General features: G+C 39.8%; 1 protein-coding gene across 1 annotated transcript in view; it reads right to left on the minus strand.

Moving 5' to 3' along the window:
* STK39 (serine threonine kinase 39) overlaps positions 1 to 13,091 on the minus strand; it is a 413,881-nt gene that overhangs the window by 162,609 nt on the left and 238,181 nt on the right. Inside the window, exon 14 of the mRNA XM_006867035.1 lies at positions 1,468 to 1,530. Coding sequence (XP_006867097.1) covers positions 1,468 to 1,530 — 63 coding nt within the window. The remainder of the gene's footprint in view (positions 1 to 1,467; positions 1,531 to 13,091) is intronic.

The following is a 13,091-nucleotide window of genomic DNA, read 5'->3' on the forward strand; positions in this document are numbered from 1 at the left end:
ATGACATCCTTCTCCAGCGACTGTTCCCTCCTGACAATATGTCCAAAGTATGAGAGACGAAGCTTAGCCATCTTGGCCTCCAAGGAGCACTCTGGCTATACTTTTTCCAAAACAGATCTACTGGTTTTTTTGGCAGTCCATGGCAATTTTAGTATTCTCCTCCAACACCACAATTAATTCAAAGGCATCAATTCTTCTACGATATTCCTTATTCACTGCCCAGATTTCGCGTCCATATGAGGTTATTGAAAATACCATGGCTTGGATCAGGCGCACCTTAGTCCTCAAGCTGACATCTCTGCTCTTCAACACTTTAAAAAAGTTCCTATGCAGCAGATTTGCCCAATGCAATACGTCATCTTGATCTCTTGACTGCTGCTTCTGCGAATGTTGATAGTTGATCCAAGAAGAATGAAGTCCTTGGCAACTTTAATCTTTTCTCCGTTGATAAGAATGTTGTTTATTGGTCCATGCTATCATGAAACTTCATCACACTACCCATACCCATGGAGTCCTGGTGTGGCACAATAGGATACGCACTGGACTGCTAACCACAAGGTCGGTGCTTCAAGCCCACCAACTGCTCCTAGAAAACCCAATATAGGGTCACCATGAGTTGGAACCAACTTGACAGCACTTAACAACAACCCATTCCCACATTATATGGGTATTTCATAAAATACATTATTAGATGGAACAGAAATGAACTGAACTGGAATATATGGCAGGGCTTAAAAAAGTTTGTGGAAAATTCCATTGTCTTTAAATTCAATTTTTCCATGAATTTTTGAAGCTCCCCCGTATAGGTTTTTGGGGAAGAGAAATTGTCCAAAGGACGGTGGTGTGCTGTAGGGTAATCTTGTTGAACAATGGGGCTTGCCCATTAAAAATTCAGCTAAGTCCAAACTGGGAGCCTGTACTGTGCTCTGTCATATGCCTTCTCCTAGACTGCTCAGCATCCTTCACTCCCACCCAATACAACTCATGGCACATCTCTGCTGTCATGTTACTTTTTATACGAAGGCATTGCACACTCACCCGACATTACTTTTACAAATCAAGCTGCAGAGATAAATTGCTGATAAACGTCAATGATAAAAAACAATTATGAAAACAATTTATGGTACCCAACCAGGGGTAAAAAGGGAAGCAAAAGAAAAGTATCAATTAACCATATGCTTTGTGGCTGGAACATAATAGAATGGTGAGTCATTTTCGTCCTTTTCTTATTTTACACAGTGCCAGCGATTCCAAAAGCAGTCCAGTAATCAATTCTTTCTTTTGAACCTATCATTTGAAGGTTGGAGAGCCTGAAAAAATCAGTCAGTAGTAACAGCCCTTTTTTACTTCAGGTCTATTAAAGAGTGCTTACATGTCCGATTTGAAAGCGCTATCTTGAGACTATCTTCCCAAAATGCCGGGGTCTAGAAAGTATATCAAATACAAATGACTGGCTGAAAAACATACCTGAGAGTCCTGCACAGAAAGAGACTGGATTTGCTCCGGAATACTGCTGGCATTCATTGCGATCTGTAAAGAGAGCCACCATTACAGCACTTCACAAAACCAAAATGAGACATTAGAGTCAGTGAGGGTCCATTAAGCCTTAGGTATATCAGAGACAACGGATTTTCGAAAGGTCTTAAAAGGCAGCGTTTCACAAAGAGAGTCATCTTTGAGATGACCAAGGTCCTACCAGGTCCCACCAGACTGTGATCAGAATTTCCTGGCGTTGGGAGAGACTGTATCTTCAGGAGGTTCCTCCTTCAGATGCTTTTAGAGAACCACTGAACCCATGGGCAGAGAAGGCACTCATTGAGATGTTCAACTTGTTAACAGAGAGAGGTCTTAGGATCATTTTTCTTGTTCATGATTTGATTTTAAGTTAAGGACCCCCAAATGAGAGAATCTGGGAATTTGTAAAATCTGTCCCTTTAATCATTACTTTAAATAAATGGATTATAAAAATAAGTTAAGAATTGTTGGATTTTAAAATATATTTATCATGAAACCCAGACATGGCACCATGTTGGTGTAATGAGTCCCTGAAACTAAACCTTAAACCAAAAATATCCCCTAAAGTCGTCTTAAAACAAAATAATGTTATGGTTGTTAAATGCCACTGAGTTGGTTCCTACTCATAGCAACATCATATAGGGTTTCCAAGGGCTAGTGGATTTGAACTGCCAACCTTGTGGTTAGCAAGTCCGGTGTCTTAGCTTTAATAGTATGTTGTTGTTATGTGCCATGGAATCAGTTCCAACTCATAGCGACCCCGTACAGGGTTTCCGAGGCTGCAAATCTTTATGGGAGCAGAAAGCCTCATCTTTCTCCCACGGAACAGCTGGTAGTTTTGAACTGCTGACCGTGAGATTAGCAGCCTGATTCGTAACCACTATGCTACCAGAGCACCTTAGCTTTAATAGTATAGTAAACGTTTATTGGTGTGGTGCTGTAGGATAAGCACTGGACTGCAAGATCAGTCTGAACTGCAAGGTCAGTGGAGCAAACTCACCAGCTACTCCTCGGAAACCCTATACAGGATGGCTATAAGTCGGAACGGACTCGATGGCACTTAACAACAATAACCAACAAACGTCTGCCTTCAGCATTGTTCCTATTGGGGAGAAGCAACTCAGAAAAGAAGGATGAAAATGATAATACTACTTAATGAATATGACCAGTGTCACTAAATTGTACATGTAGAAATTTGTTAAATTAGTATATATTCTGCTGTGTATATCCTCAATACCTACAACAAAACAAAATTATATATATATAAACATTTTGCCAACAGAAACGCCAAATTGATACGCTGTATTTTTCACTCAAAGATAGGAACCAGACCCTAATGTTACACGTTAACAATTTTTGCCTCCAGCACTTTTGTGAACTTTGTCCTGAAGCAAAACTTGAAAGGTACAGTCCTCAAAGAGAAACAGCAATGAAAATGAATGAAAAGGCGCGCCTATGATTAACCTTACCATCAATTTAAAAATAATCAGACACCATCAGATACTCTTTGTGGCAATAATTTTCTGAGTTTAAGAGCACAATTTATTTTTTTTTTTAAACTTTTTATTGTGAATTGAGTCAAGATTTACAGAGCAGATCTTCAGCTTTACTTTCAGCAAATCACACACTTTGCTTCATTACAATGATTGCAATCCCCTCCATGTATCATCAGTTAACTTTTGTTGCCGTTAGGTACCGTAGACTTGATTCCTACTTATTGCATCCCTGCTTAGGGATTCCAAGGAGTGGCTGTTGGGTCTGCACCACTGACCTTGTGGTTAGCAGTCTAGTGCTTATCCCACAGCACCACACCATGACTCCTCAGTCTACAGGATTGACTTCTATTTCTTTTAACTCTTACACTCCTTATAGCTCCTGCTACCTTCATCTTTAAGACCATAAAATTCTTCTACTCTTCTTTCTCAAAAAATAATTATATTACTATTTAAATAATAGGAGGAAGTGTACTGGTATCTGCAATTTATTTTGAAATGCATAAAAATTAATGCATATTGAAATGATGGATAAACAGGTGGATAGATATATAAAAATCAAGTACAGTAATAATAGAATCTAGGTGGTAGGCAGATGGGAATTGACTGTAAGTCTTCAAAAACTGCTAGCATGTGTGAAGTATTTCCTAATAAAATGTTGGGGAAAATGACAATGTTAGAAGAGCAGATCATCTGTATTCATTATCCAGCCTAAGGGCATCCAATGATCTCTTGCAAATAATCATTCAGACTGATTCCGATTGGTTGGGATCTTTATTTTGGTCTGAGCTATAACTGAAAGTCACACCATCACTTGCAACACATCCCGTTTTTAGCCAAAGAACAGTATAATCGGAAACGCCTCAGACAAATTTACTTAGAGGTGACACCTCTTCCTACTGGGGAGGTTCTTAGATATTGCCTTGCTCCTTTATTGACAGACCATCAAAAGGATAAAGGGCTAGCTAACTGAAGTGGTGCACAAACTATGCAGCCTCATAGTGTTAGTGTATTGTTATTAGGTGCAGACAGGCTGATTCCCACTCACAGAGACCCTCTGCACAACACAACCCAAGATTGCCCTGCCCTGCACCATCCTCACAATCGTTAATTTTGAGCCCATTGCTGCTGCCACTGTGTCAATCCACCTCATTGGGGTCTTCTTCTTTTTCACTGACCTTCTACTTTACTAAGCATAATATCCTTCTCTAGGGACTGATCACTCCTGATAATGTGTCCAGTGTATAAGAAACAAAATCTCACTCTCCTCACTTCTAAGGAGCATTCTGGCTGTACTTATAAAGTTAGGTTTTGTTTGTTCTTCTGGCAGTCCATGCCATTTTCAATATTCTTTGCCAACACGTGCACTGATTCTTCTGAAGTCTTCCTTATTCACTGTCCAACTTTCAAATGCATATAAGGGACTGAAAATACCACGACTTGGCTCACGTTAATCCTCAAGCTGACATCTTTGCTCTTTAACACATTAAAGAGGTTTTTTGCAGAAGATTTGCTTAACACAGTATTGTCCTTTGATTTCTTGACTGCTTTTTCCACGTGTGTTGATTGCAGATCCAAGTAAAATGAAGTCTCTGACAACTTCAACATTTTATTTTTTTATTATGATATTGTGTATTGGTTGATTCAGGTGTGAGGATTTTTGTTGTCTTTACACTGAGGTGTAATCCATAATAAAGTCTGTAGTCTTTGATTTTCATCAGCATTTCAAGTCCTCTTTGCTCGTAGCAAAGGTTCTGGGTAACCTGCATATATTGTTGTTAAGTACCATGGAGTCAGTTCCAACTCACAGTGACCAAACACAGGGTTTCCAAGGCTGTAAATCTTTACAGGAGCAGAGAGTCTCATCTTTCTCCCACAGAATGGCTGGTAGTTTCAAACTGTCGACCTTGAGGTTAGCAGCCCGCTACCAGAGCTCCTTTACAACAAGTTGTTAATGAATCTCTTCCTCCCATCTTGATGTCATGTTCTTCATCATATAATCTTCATCAGATAATTAGATTATCTGCTCAGCATATAGACTGAATAAGTATGGTGGAAGGATACAACCCCGGTACACATCTTTCCCAATTTTAAATGATTCAATATCCCCTTGTTCTGTTCAAAAGATTGCCTCTTTTGAACAGGTTCTTTATGAGCACAATTAAGTATTCTGGGATATACATTCTTCTCAATGATATCCATAGTTTGGTACAATCCAAACAGTTGAAAGTATAGTCAATAAAGCGCAAGTAAACAAGGAGTCCTGGTAGTATAGTTGATTACTAACTGGGCTGGTAACCGCAAGGTCAGCAGTTTGAATTTACCAGTCACTCTGAGAGAAAAAGATGAAGCTTTCTGCTCCAGTAAAATTTACAGCCTTGGAAATCCTATATAGGGTCGCTATGAGTTAGAACCAACTAGGTGGCATACAACCACCACCAGATATCTTTTCATCTTTCTGGTATTCTCTGCTTTTAGCTAAGATCTATCTGATGCCAGCAGTGATATCCCATTTCCTCTTCTGAATCCGGCTTGAACATCTAGCAGCTCCCTATCTATGTACTGATGTAACCATTTTTTAATTATCTTCAGCAGAATTTTACTTGCATGTGGTATCAATATTTTTTGTTAATTTCCTCATTCCATTAGGTCATATTTCTTTGGAATAGAAACAAATATGGATCTCTTCCAATCTGTTGACCAGGTAGCTGTTTTCCAAATTTCTTGGCACAGACAAGTTAGCACCTTCAGTACTGCTTCAGTTTGCTGAAACATCTCACGTCAATTCCTAGAGCCCGGTTTTTGTCAATGACTTTAGTGTAGCTTGGACTTCTTTGTTTAAGATCATTGTTCTTGAACATTTGGTACTGCTTAAAATGATTAAACAGTGACCAATTCTTTTTGGTACAATGACTTTGTGCATTCCTTCCATGCTTCCTCCATCATTCAATATTTTGTTGATAGCATCTTTGAATATTGCAACCTGAGGCTTGAATTTTTTTTTTTTTAGTTCATTCAGCTTGAGAAATGCTAAGGGTGCCTGTTATTCCCTTTGGATTTTCTACCTTCAGGTTTTTGCACATTTCATTATAATACTTGACTTTATCTTCTCAAGCTGCACTCTGAAATTTTCTGTTCAGCTTCTTTATTTTTTATTCCTTCTAGGTGCTTTAGCTTCTCTATATTCAAGAGCAAGTTTCAGAGTCTCTTCTGACATCCTTTTTAATTTTTTTAATATAAGTTTTTATTGTGAATTGAGTGGTAGTTTACATAAGAAAGCATCAGCTTTACATTCATCCTATTGTATTTTGTTTCATTGCATTGATTACAATCCCCTCCATGCATCACCATTCAACAGCATTTGCCTCCAATCCCACACACACACACTTTTTTTGGGGGGGGTGTACACTGAAGCACTTAAGAAAATAAAACCATTCAAACAACCAAAGGGTATACCCTGCACGCAAGTCCCCCAGCCGCCAGCACACAGCCCCTCTCCCTCCTTGAGTCTAGAGTCCTCAGCCGCTCCATCTATGCATGTCATCGTCTCTGCCTCCATCTCTGGATAGGGTCCCACACTTCACTCTTCTCTCTTTATGGTCCCAGGGACCTCCGCTCCTGGACTGCAAGATCAACCACTTCCTTCCTTTTGTTACAAAACGTCTAACTTTACATTTGCAACATTCACAATCAGTCCTGATAGCAATTATTCACTATTAAACCACAAGAGTCTTTTCACCAGTCCCATCCAGACAGGTTGGAAACCATTCAGTGTAGATTCTACCGTCCCCCGCCCCCTGTGAAACTAAGCTCCCTCTTGAAAATTTATAAGCCAGTCAATTCCTGCCTTTATAGCACCCCCATTTTAGGTAACCAGTGTCTAAGTTGCCCATCCCTGTCAACCCTGTGTACCGAGGGGGGTGGGGGGAATGATCCTTGCTGTAAAGATTCGTTCCCTCTTTTGAGCTACTACATCCATAAGTACAGGTCAAGTTCATCGATTTGTAGTGGATTATACTCTTTTTCCTCATCTTTCTTCCCCCAGTCGAGTTCTAATCATTCAGCCACTGAAACTAGGTCAAATGGGTACTATCTGCAAGTATGGGTGTTCTTGTGCATCTGCCCTTACTTCACATCAGGGAGATGCTTGCACTCTCTACTCTAGTCCTCTGTGACTATGTCCCTGTCCATGGGCTCATGAGTCCCCAGGTCGTGATCCAAGTTGACAGGACTCTATTGAATGTGGGTGGACTTAGCTCACAGCTTCATTGCTGTTTTTCTCCCACTTCCCCTTATTAGTAGACCAACATGGTCAGCAGCAAGACTACATTCCTGCTCATGTATTCCCTTTGAGCTTCAGTCTTGGAAGGGGGTTTGCCCTAAGGGACTTGATTGCTTGCCTTGATGGCTCCCCGGGTAAATAACTTGCTGGTTTTTGTAGTAAGTCAATCAGATAGCCATTTTTGTTTGTTATTTTTCCTGCTGGTCTTTCTTTCAAGTATCTTCTGTTCCTCTAGCTCCTCTAGCTTGTCTTTTCAAGTAGAAATTTCCCACCTCAGAAGATTCTGGATGGGGATCAGGATTCCACCTACAGTCTTATGCAATGCAAAGGCTCCTCAGGAAGCCTCTTTCACTGGGTAATTTCTAGCCCCATTTTAGGTATTCCAACAAGTTATAGGAGTCCTGGTGTGGTGCTATGGGTTAATGCACCAGACTGCAAAACCATATGAATGTAAGGTTGGCGGTTCAAGCTCATCAGCTGCTCCTCGGAAACCCTATACAGGGTCACTATGGGTCAGAATTGACTCGACGGCACTCAACAACAACAATCAGTTATAGGCTGAAGACAGGCTTACAAACTTTCTATAGTGATGTTTCTGGCTATTCCTTTCTCTCCCCCTCAAGTGACTATTTTATAATAGTAGGCAACGGAAACCAAGTTTCATAAGGTAGTCAAGCATCTTAACATTATTTCCACTCTTTTATCCATTCAAAGCAAGCCTCAATCCCTGTATCACAGAGCCCTGTTGTTCCAAGGTTGAGCTTGCATCACTACCTCTGTCCCACTTATTCGACCATGCAAATCTGCCTGAATGTACTCCCATCCACCTTATTCTTCCATTCCTCTCCCCGTTCTTGTGTACTGCTCCCACCCACACCCAAACTATTGTGTGTCTATTCTCTACCCTGTGTTCCACCTTCCCTCCCTCCCCTTGCCCCACTCCCTACACTCCAGTAGCCAAAAAAGAATTTTTCTTTTCTTTTTTTCCTTTTCAATGTGGGTTTTTTCTTAAGCTTTTATATAATGGTCCTATGGTCCTATGCAGTATTTCTCCTTTGGTGACTGACTAATTTCACTCAGCATAATGTCCTCCAGGTTCATCCATGATATGCAGTGGCTTGCAATTTCCTTGTTATTCTTCAAGGTAGCATAATATTCAATTGTGTGTATGTACCAAAGTTTGTTTATCCATTCTTCCATTGATGGGCACTTAGGCTGTCTCCATCTTTTTGCTATTGTAACTAGTGCTTCTATGATCATTGGTGTGCATATATCTACTCGTGTTATGGCTCGTATTTCTTGTGGATAAATACCACTAGAGGGATTGTGGGATCATAGGTATTTCTATTTCTAACTTTCTGAAGTTGGAAGTGCCATACTGTTTTCCTCAGTGGTTGGACCATTTTGCAATCCCACCAGCAATGTAGGAGGGTCCCAGTCTCTCCACATTCTCGCCCGCATTTACTGTCTTCTTCTTTTGTGAACTCACTGTTATTGCTGGTGTGAGATGATATCTCGCTGTTTTGATTTGTATCTCTCTAATGGGAGTCCTGGTGTGATGCTGTGAGTTAATGCATCAGACTACAAAGCTGTTTGTACTGCAAGGTCAGAGGTTTAAGCTCACCAGCTGCTCCTTGGAAACCCTGCACAGGGTTGCCATGGGTTGGAATCTATTCGATGGCACTTAACAACAACAATGGGAGTCCTGGTGTGGCACTGTGGGTTAATGCACCACACTGCAAAAACGTTTGAACTGCAAGGTCGGCAGTTCAAGCTCACCAGTCACTCCTCAGAAACCCTATACAGGGTCACTATGGGTCGGAACCGACTCGACAGCACTTAACAACATCGACAATGGCTAGTGATCATGAACATTTCTTCATACAGATCTCCTCCTTGGTGAAGTGTCTGTTCATGTCCTGTGCCCATATAATTTTCTTTTACTTGTAGAGGTGTTGTAGTTTCCTATATATTTTAGAGATTAGTCCCTTGTCTGATGTGTCATTGCAAAAGATTTTTTCCTATTGTGTGGACTCCCTTTTCACTCTTTTGGTGAAGTCTTTTGATGCACCTAAGTTTTTAATTTTTAGTATGTGTCAATCATCTATTTTGTCTTTTTTGTGCAATTTTCACAATGTTTGGTAGTCTATGTGTGCTCTGTATTGGTGGGAGCTATGTGCCATCGAGTCGGTTCTGACTCATAGCACCCTGAACAGAGTTTCTGAGGCTGTAAATTTTTACAGGAGCAGAAAGCCTCATCTTTCTTCCACGGAACAGCTGGTAGTTTAGAACTGCTGACACTGTAGTTCACGGCCCAATTCGTAACCACTACACAACCAGAGCTCCTTGTGCTCTGTATTAGAGTACTCAGATTTGTCCCTATTTTTTCATTGACGGCCTTTATAATTCTGGAATTCACATTTAGAGCTTTAATCCATGCTGAGCTGGTCTTTGTATATAGTGTGAGATAAAGGTCTTGTTTCTATCCTTTGCATATCGTTATCCAATTCTGCCAACACTGTCTGTTGAAGAGACTATCTCCTTCCCATGCAATATAATTAGGCCCTTTGTTGAAAATCGGTTGGCTGTATATAGATGGGTTAATTTCTGGATTCTTGATTCTGTTCCATTGATCTATGTATCTTTCATTGTACCAGTATCAGGCTTTTTTCACCACTGTAGCCGTGTAGTAAATTTTGAAATCAGGGAGTGAGAGGCTTCCAACTTTATTCTTCTTTTTAAGCAGTGCTTTGTTTATCCTTTCCATATAAAGTTTATAATTGTTTTTTCCATCTCTTGGAAGAATGTTATTGGAATCTGGATTGGGACTGCATTATATGTGTAGATTGCTTTGGGTAACATCGACATTTTCACAATGTTAGTCTTCTTATCCAGGAGCATGGTACATTCTTCCACTTTTGTAAGTCTCTTTTGGTTTCTTGTAGTAGTGTTTTGCCATTTTCTTTGTATAGGTCCTTTGTTTCTCTGGTTACATTTATTCCTAAATATTTCATCCTTTGGGTGGCTGTTGTAAATGGTATTGCTTTCCTAATGTCCTTTTCAGTGCTGTCATTTTTACTATAGAGGAATCCAACTGATTTTTCTGCGGTGATCTTTATACCCTGCCACTTTTCTGAATCTTCCAATGAGGTCTAGTAGCTTTTTTAATGAGACTTTGGGGGTTTCTATATATAGGATCATATCGTCTGCAAACAGAGTTTTACTTCCTCTTTGCCATTTGGGTACCTTTAGTTTCCCTATGTGGCTGTATAGCTCTCTCTGGCTAAGACTTCCAGCACAATATTGTATAGGAGTGGTGACAAAGGGCATCCTTGCTGACATCCATTTTTGTCTTCTCTCTCTCTCCTGTCTTTTTAATGACTTTTTGCTTTCTTCATGATGTTCTTGATGTCATCCCACAACTCTTCCGGTCTTCAGTTATTAGTATCTAATGTACCTAATATGTTCTTGAGATGGTCTCAAATTCAGGTGGGATATATTCAAAGTCATATTTAGGCTCTCATAAACTTGTTTTAATTTTCTTCAGCCTGAACGTGCCTATGAGAAATTGATGGTCTGTTCCACAGTCTGCCCCTGGCCTTGTTTTGGCTGACAATATTGAGCTTTTCCATCATCTCTTCTCACAGATATAATCAACTTGATTCTTGTGTATTCCATCTAGTGAGGTTCATGTACATAGTAGCCATTTAAGTGGTTGAAAAAAAGGCATTTGCAATGAATAAATCATTGGTCTTACAAAAATCTATCATGTGATATCCAGCATCATTTCTATCACTAAGGCCATATTTTCCAATTACTGATCCTTCCTCTTTGTTTCCAAATTTTACATTCCAATTACCAGTAATTATAAATGCATAATTATGAATGCTCAATTTCAGACTGAAGAAGTTGGTAGAATTCTTGAATTTTAACATTAGTGGTTGATGTGTAAATTTGAGTAATGGTGGTATTAACTGGTTTTCCTTGCAGGTGTATGGATAGTATCCTATAACAGACAGCCCTGTAGTTCAAGATATACCTTGAAATGCTCTTTTGTCAATGAATGAAACACTATTCTTTAACTTGTCGTTCATGGTAGAGTAAATCACAAAATTGTCTGATTCAAAATGGTCAATACCAGTCCACTTCAGCTTAGTAAGCCTACGCTACCTGTCTTTATGAATTCCATTTCATTTTTGAAGACTTGTCAGTTTTCCTAGATTCATACTTCGTACGTTCCACATTCCAATTATTAAGGATGTTTGGAGCTATTTCTTATAAATTTGAGTGTGTCCTATCTGAAAAAGATGATACCAAAGGCTTTGCTTCACATCACTAAGGTCAACTCTACTTTTCCCCGGTCATATTTTGAGAGCCTTCCAACCTGAGGGCTCATCTTCTGGCACTACACCATACAATGTTTAACCAATATTTATAGGATTTTCAATGGCTACACATTCAGAAGAGGTTCCCGTCTCCTTCTTTTTAGTCTGTCTTCGTCTAGAATCTTCGCTAAAACGTGTCCATCATTCATGACCATTATGGTATTTAAAAACCGGTGGTACAGTGTCCAGCTTCAAAGCCACAAATAAGCCACCACAGTAAGACAAAGTGACGGATGCGTGGCAGTGTAGGTATAGCCTGCATGTAATCTCACTGGTATAAAAGCCTGATGATGATTGAAAAATGTGTAAACATACACAGGAATGATTTAGAAGGAGGTTCTCTGTATAAACATCTTCCTTGAAAACAAACTTCAATGCCCATAATTGCACTGTTATGGATCCACACTAATATAATAAGGCAGGACTTTTTGGGTATACTCTTAAATGTACAAATTTACAATAAAGCTAATACATTACACAACTATCATTCATTAACAATATCATACAGATGTTTATCAGATTTTTTTTTCCCTTTTCATTACTCTGTTTAAAGAAGGGTACTTGAGAGAATGGGTGCTTTGACAAGAGAAAAAGTAATAGAGTGACGTAGGACAGCACCCTGGCAAATCAGCCTCAGTGGGGCACTGTTGTTAAGTGCTGTCAAGTTGGTTCCAACTCACTGCAACCCTGAATAGGGTTTCCATGGATTACCTGGTGAGTCTGAACCACAGACCTTGTGGTTCAAATTGACCCTGCGGTCCAGTGCTTACCCTACAGTGCCACATGAGTAGGGCACTAGGGCTGGATAGAAGAGAGGAAAGCATCTCAGGATGGAGCAAAGAATGGTAACAGCTGCTGTCCATTTCTGCATAGAGAGCTGCCTAAAGCTCTAGTTCTGTTTTTTAAGAATACTGTTGTTAAATGAAATGTGATACTCTGGGTTGGATTCTGGAATAGAAAGAGGACATAAAACTAGAGAAACCTGAGTGTATTCTGGGTTTCAGCTGAGAGCCATGCAGCGGTGCTGGCTGCTTATTGTGAGAGAGGTAAGAAGGTAACAGTGGGAAGAACTGGGTGGTGGAAGGGCTACGGGATTTCTTTGCTATCTTTGTGATTTTTCTGTAGATCTAAAATTGTTCCAAAATAAGAAAGTCTGTTTTAAAACACAGAGTAAATGTGTGATCACAAATCTAACTTTCATCACAACTAGTCAGAAGGCCAGTCATCTGTCTCAGCAAGGTGCTTCAGAAGGTGGCATCAGAAAAACATGAAATTAAATCTGACCCAGATGACTAAATCAAAGCAGAATCAATTTAACAGGCGAAATCAAATCTTTCTCTCCACCTACTTATGGATATGAAACAAAGATGCATGAGAATTGACAGGAATTTGGAAATTACTTTCATCTGAAATAAT

The sequence above is a fragment of the Chrysochloris asiatica genome, unplaced genomic scaffold (assembly GCF_000296735.1).
Source record: "Chrysochloris asiatica unplaced genomic scaffold, ChrAsi1.0 scaffold00099, whole genome shotgun sequence".
NCBI lineage: Eukaryota > Metazoa > Chordata > Mammalia > Afrosoricida > Chrysochloridae > Chrysochloris > Chrysochloris asiatica.